The sequence below is a fragment of the Callionymus lyra genome, chromosome 19 (genome assembly GCF_982586985.1).
Source record: "Callionymus lyra chromosome 19, fCalLyr1.hap1.1, whole genome shotgun sequence".
Lineage (NCBI taxonomy): Eukaryota > Metazoa > Chordata > Actinopteri > Syngnathiformes > Callionymidae > Callionymus > Callionymus lyra.
Window position 1 is genome coordinate 21,682,097 of NC_141836.1, and position 6,384 is coordinate 21,688,480.

General features: G+C 36.0%; 1 protein-coding gene across 1 annotated transcript; it reads left to right on the plus strand.

Moving 5' to 3' along the window:
• The first annotated feature begins 275 nt into the window (after nucleotides 1-275).
• On the plus strand, nucleotides 276-4,640 carry LOC148059957 (Ig-like V-type domain-containing protein FAM187A). The gene is made up of 5 exons (XM_087781839.1): nucleotides 276-530; nucleotides 1,618-1,874; nucleotides 2,351-2,698; nucleotides 2,861-3,087; nucleotides 4,300-4,640. The coding sequence occupies exons 1-5, from the start codon at nucleotides 339-341 to the stop codon at nucleotides 4,503-4,505; spliced, it is 1,230 nt and encodes a 409-aa protein (XP_087637965.1). The 5' UTR covers nucleotides 276-338; the 3' UTR covers nucleotides 4,506-4,640.
• Nucleotides 4,641-6,384: the final 1,744 nt, after the last annotated feature.

Genomic DNA, 6,384 nt, shown 5'->3' on the forward strand with positions numbered 1-6,384 from the left:
TTTAAACTCAAGGCAAAATGCTTATTCTAGCTAAAACCACTGACATAAGAATATAGTTCCATTAAAATGAAAAAGTATAAATGAATAATAGGGTTTTATGAATAAAATATTAAAGAATTTCTATATATATATATATCTGAACAAATGTTTTCCCTCATGCCTTTACCTCAACTTAGGGGAGGGCAGCAGCAATAAGCTTAGTCAGGTAATACATGCGGTCACCACAGCAACAGCAGAGGCAAGAGTGGCATTTGAAAAGAGGGCCTGTTCTTTGAAGACTTTGACCATCTGAACTCAGACAAGAGCACTTGAGTCTTTAACAGAAGATTCAAGGCGGAATGTTTTTGCCTAATAAGCTTTTTTGGCTGGTGCTGATTTCTCTAACGTCTCCTGGGTGGACTTATGAGGTTCCAGAAGAAAAACAAGATGTCTTCAGGAAGAATGCTTGTCCTGCTTTTTTGACTTTCATCAACGTGGTGTATGTGGTTGGCGCTGATGTAGAACTTCCCTGTTACTGTAAACCACACAAGGTAAAGCATCTGGCTAGCTTTACTGCTATATTATTCATTTAAAGCTAGCATGATTAGCATGTGCAACGTTAGCCAAAAGTGGCTAGTTAGCTTAACAGTATTGAATACAATGGCTTTATTATTAGTGCACACACTTTGTGTATTGTTTGTTCCGTGGTAAAATTATGTAAATATGCTATTTAGGATGTGTGTTTTATAACCATATATTAGCCTGAATAAGCTAACATGCTAATGTTGACACTGCCAGTGTGATGCTGCATACAGCTTTAAAATGAAGCAGGTTTCCACATCATTTTAACTTTCACAAACAAGACAAGGCAAGCCCAGCAAATTTAAATTATCTCAGCAAATTTAATCACGATAATAGATTCTGTTATTTCAAGACCATGTTTTTTCTAATAGATAAGATAATTATTATTATGTTACACTTTAATAAAAAGAATGAAATATGAGTGTTATAGCAAATTATATAAGCAAAGTAAAGTTGTTCCAAGAAGGAAGTAGTGAACAGGACTATTCTTTTCCTACAATAATGTAATTTAATAGTCGTCTGTAAGAAGAGGGATAAAAGTGACTTCAAAGATGCGGTTACAAAACTTATGACTTTAGTATGTTTAATCAATACATACTGTATCCAAACCATCGCATTTTATCAACAATTCGTCCTTTTTATCCTTCTTTATGGCTTACGTTTTATTTTTTTGCCATTTCATAATTTGTTGTTTTAGTTTTTTAATACAATAATAAATAATAATACAATAAAAATGTTTTTAAGTTATAGTAGTTTTATTTGAGCATTAATATGAAGAGTAATGGATGTAGTTTGATTGCACATTAAATAGATTTTACTTTTACTAGTTTGTGCGTAACTGTCAATCAGTCTAACATGTACCTCTTGTTTGTTCTCATGGCTACCTGCAACCCTACTAGTTAAAAAGGTATTTAATGAAGAATATGAAAAAATGAACTGTTTTTCTGTTGATTTATATAGCTGTGTTTAATTTTCTTTTACAAATAATCACACCTAAGCTTTGGTTTATTGCAGAGTTTAAAACGTATCATCATCTCAATTCCTTGGTGCTTACAGGTTCAGTCCGTCGTCTGGTTCTTTCGGAAACATCATGCAAAACCTGAAAAGACCCGAGCCTTGACAAAAACAGACATACTGCTAGGCAGTCAAGACCCACTGGCTCTACGCAAAAAATTTAAAATTCGGCTGTTTCATCTCCTCATCCATCAAGCTACAGTAGACAACAAAGGCATCTATGTGTGCGGCTCAAGGGAGAAAGACTTCTTCTATGCATATGACATGGACATCCAGGATGCTGCTATTATGGATAAAAAGTAAAATTTATAATTCCATCTATATACATTTTATTTTAAAAAAAATGTATGTTAGAGATTATAATTGTCGGCTAAATAATTATATACATTAGGGGTGTTAACAAATATATTCTTCGACATGTGTTAACAAAACTTCTAGCCGTCATGTAACCGGTTACACAAAGTACATTTATGATCTCCAATATGCCATCTTTCAATTAGACAAACAAATTAGATTCTTGTTTACCCTCTTCAATTCTGTACTTGTAGCCAAGACAGACTATGGAGCCTCACAAAGGCACACAATGCCGCACTGTAAATACTTTTGTAATTTACAAGAATGTTTAAACCTAAAAGCACAATAAACAATTATGATTGAAATCAATTGTCATATAGTTTACCCTTGTCTAAATTTGATACAAACACACTATACTGTAGAGGATTGAATGTGATAATTGAGTTGCCTTTATCCTAAAATTGTCCATTTCTGCTTCTAGCAAGATAAACCTGGAAGACAATGAAATTAATTCCTGGGAAATAATTAAACCGTACCAGCTCAGCACCACATTTGGTCCGGGGTTAGAATGTGATCGCTGTGGAGTCCCTGGGGAGCAGATAAGCTACGGACTTTGCTTTGTCACATCCAGCTACCTCAATGTACGCTTTCAAGGGCGCCAACGGGAAATGCTTTCATGTGGCTCAGGATCAATTCCAGAGCCTTTTACGTACATAAGAAAGTTAAAAATATCAGCTACAATAGAAGCGGTTTGCTGCAAAGTGACCTGTCCAACCCAACCAGAGCCTTCAACCATGATGAGAAACATAATAACCTTTTTTGGACTTGGGTGAGCAATTTTATCGTTTTATTGTTTACCATCCATTTTTTTTTGTTTTGCAATTGGATGTTGTTTTGAAAGAGAGTTGGGTTTTCACATTAGGTGCCCTTTAATAGTTTTCATTAAAAAAGATACTGAAGTAATACTTCCCTTAACTGTCATTGGATACAGATCTCCCCATGATTCAGCGATATCAATGACCTTCAAGGACCACCCAGCCGGAAGTGCCCTTGTCATTGGCTGCCCCAAGGCAAGATTTAACAAGACCATAGCCTGGGACAGAGGATCTGAACCCATTTATCGATTTCCACACTTGGTCAACGTCAGCGCTATCCCAAGACTTACGATCGACGCTGGATATAACCTTCACATCAACCCTGCAAAAGTGGAACATTCAGGTATTCAAGTTCTGCTCCTGTAATGAACTGTATTGTTTACATATACTTATGTAGGCCGACACCTCTGTTGCTATCACACAGGTCAGCATAAATTATTCAGAGCCGAGGAGTTAAATTCATCACAGATTAGAGTGCCTACATAACTCTTGGTGGTGGAACTATACATTAATTCACTCTACTGTATATCACCAAACTCATTTGGCTGCAGATAATAGTTTAAAGACTATGAGGCAGCTCAGTGGCAGCCATGATCCCTCTTGATTTTAGAAAGTGTTATAGATGACAGGAAGAAGGAAATTAAGGCAAAAGGTATCAGTGTAATCGGAGTATACCCCAATGAGAAATGAAGCTCTAACAGACATCATTTTGGGTCACGGGTTGACATTACTGCCGTGTTGGGCTGCCTGAAGTAAGAATGACTTTTCGGGATATTGCTTAAACAATGGCTTTTAAACTGAAATTTTCTGAGGGACATTTTTTTGGTAAGCCTGTTGTCCGGTCAACTCCTCTACTTTCATATCCTGTTGAATGTTAGGAAAACCAATCAAAAATAAATGCACAATGTTATAAAACATTAAGTACTTGCATTGAAAATAGCATAAGCTTTATACGCCTTTTGTGATGGTGCATAGTACATTGTGACACAAGAGTCACATGGGAACGCCTTGAGCATTTGCTTTCTGTAGTCCATTTATCATTAAAACCACTGCTTGGCTTCCCAGAGGACCATGTTGTATTATCTAAAAAGGAACTCCTCTGCTTACTGTAAAATGTGGCCTTTGCTGAAAAGCAAAACAAAGGGTTGGCAAAAGTACAGTTTAATCTTCTTTCTGATAGCGAATTGATTATTTATAGTATAATGGACCACATTGCTTAAGGGGCCCATCTGGCCCTCGGGCCTCAAGTTGATTAGTCTTTATAATATTATAGTAAATTTCTATTATATCATCCACTGTTATGTGTAATTGTATTTATTTGTGTTTTTTAAATGTTAATCAGACAAATCACTGGTACATTTTATAGTTGTAGATGTATACTAAAACACAAAACTACTTGAGGATTAATCTGGAATACAAATTGAGTTTGTCAATAGTATTTTCGTTATTTATTTTCTCTCGGTTGCATAACAAGTAATTGATGTGAAAATGTGATGATACAAGTCTTTAAAGAAAAATTGAACATTAAGCATAATAGTGGAAGTCTCTTTTGCAGGTGTCTACACATGTTGGCTGCAAGGAAGACCAGCTGCTAAGGTCACTCTACTGATCCATGATCTATTTGGCAGCGTTTCATCCATTATAAATGACCCAGATTTCTTACCAAATCTCAACTATGTGTTGATGCTCTATGGTGGAATTACTGTCGGTTTTTTATTGGTGCTGGTGATTAAAACTTCGGTTGAATTTTTACGAAGGTAAATTATTAGCTTGTTAGTTTTGTCAGGGATGACACATGTTCTCAAGTTTTAGTTCCAAAAATTGGGCCAGAATAAGAAGTTTGAATAGATTAATGCTCTGATGTGGATGTGAAATGAGAAGATTGGTGACAGGTTGAAGAAGTTCCAATTTTCAGCAACAGGGTTTGGATAGCAGAGCCAGATGAGGCTTCAGATGGCATTCAAAATAGGTGCTCATTTGAGATGTTAAGCATTGGAAAGTATTGTTCTAACTCTTTGTTATACTCATTTCAAACCTTATACATTTTGTACCTTACTGAATGAAAAATGTGTCTGATTGGATGCTGCTTTGATGTTACTCCCTAATGCATGTTTTTATTTGTATATTGGAAAAATAGAAGAATATCCTCTGTATTACCAAAACATATTTGGTATCCATTTCATTTCTATGACTTAAAGTCGGTAGTAGGTAACAAGACTGTGCAGTCAAATGGTTGTCTCCAGCCATATTTGTCAATGAGAGTCCCAATGCAAATTATTCCAAACCTGTGTTGAAATGTGACTGCTTAATGCCTTACATCTAATAAAAAAACATTTTCTAGGATTGTCATTGGTTTCTGCTCTCACACCTTGATACAATGTTTAGGAGTGCTGCATTAAATCGGGAACATCCCATTTCTAGCTGAAGAGAACTTTGTAAAGAGTGTATAATGAGTTTGAGACAAAAAAACACAGGCATACAGAAAGCAGTGCTGAGTAAAGAGCATTCAATAAAAGAATAGTAGCTGGATAGAATAATATCCCCACTGGAGGAGTGGATGACAAATGAATGGGACATGTTAGAGTTGCAAGAGGTGAGGAAATATTTTTGTGTGTATATGAGCTGTGAAAGACATATTCATATTAAAAAAAAACAAAAAACATTACAAATAATCTGCAACAACATAATGAGGTGAAAGGGGTGCCTGGGTTCAATTTTGGTAATCATGAAAACAGTCAGTCCACTTTATATGTAATGGCGAGACCCATCTGCAGCTTTTCAGCACCAACAGGTGCATGAGTGCCAATGAGAGAGAGAACAGGTGTAGATAAGTATAGAATCCAGAGAGAAAACGAGAAGCCATTTTGCTCTGCTCCATAGAGTGTTCTCATTAAAATGTCACTGCTGTATCTTGGTGTTCAATCATCCCTTATGTTTTTATTTCTCAACTTCTCTTTCATTTGCTAGTTCAACCTTTTTAAACCACAACTACCAGCTTTAAAGGCAATACTATGTGTTGAGCAGTTCTTGACAAATAATTAACACCTCCTCAATAATCTTATAATCACCTTTTATTGTCAAGCCCGAAAACACTTAATGTTTTGATGTCACTGTAGTGATGGAGGCATTTTTTCCAGAAGACTGTGACAGATCTATAGCACTGAGGTATAAACTTGCTAGCACCATCTTGGAAAGTCTTACAGTGGGGATCAATAATTGAAAATGCATGCAACTGTCTGGGCATTCTGTTTATTAGTCTTTGAAAAAATACCACAACAGCAATGACTCAGTAACTCGATGGCAGGAAGCCCCCACATTGCAAGTTTACTTTATAGCCAGCAAGGTTATTTCCCTTCACACTGAGTAAACTGAAGGTAAGCTGTGGAGACAGCATGTTGCACCAGAGAATTTTGGACCACACAGCACAGTCATAAATCAACTTGTTAGAGTATCTCAGCCAGCAGCATGGCAGGCGAGCACAGGGGAGATGAATGAACACAAACTAACCTTGTATTGCCTACATATTGAACAAGTCTATTTAAAAATGTTCTTGGCAATGTCATGTCAACTTATTCTAGCATAAAACACGACTTTTAACAATCACTAATATATGTAATTAAAGATGATAAATGATAACAAA

Bases quoted from the DNA above. Each gene is read 5' to 3' on its own strand.
- LOC148059957 (XM_087781839.1), top strand. From the start codon at position 339: ATGTTTTTGCCTAATAAGCTTTTTTGGCTGGTGCTGATTTCTCTAACG. The intron at 1,875-2,350 runs GTAAAATTTATA...TTCTGCTTCTAG, and splicing joins GCTGCTATTATGGATAAAAA to CAAGATAAACCTGGAAGACA. The intron at 2,699-2,860 runs GTGAGCAATTTT...CATTGGATACAG, and splicing joins ATAACCTTTTTTGGACTTGG to ATCTCCCCATGATTCAGCGA.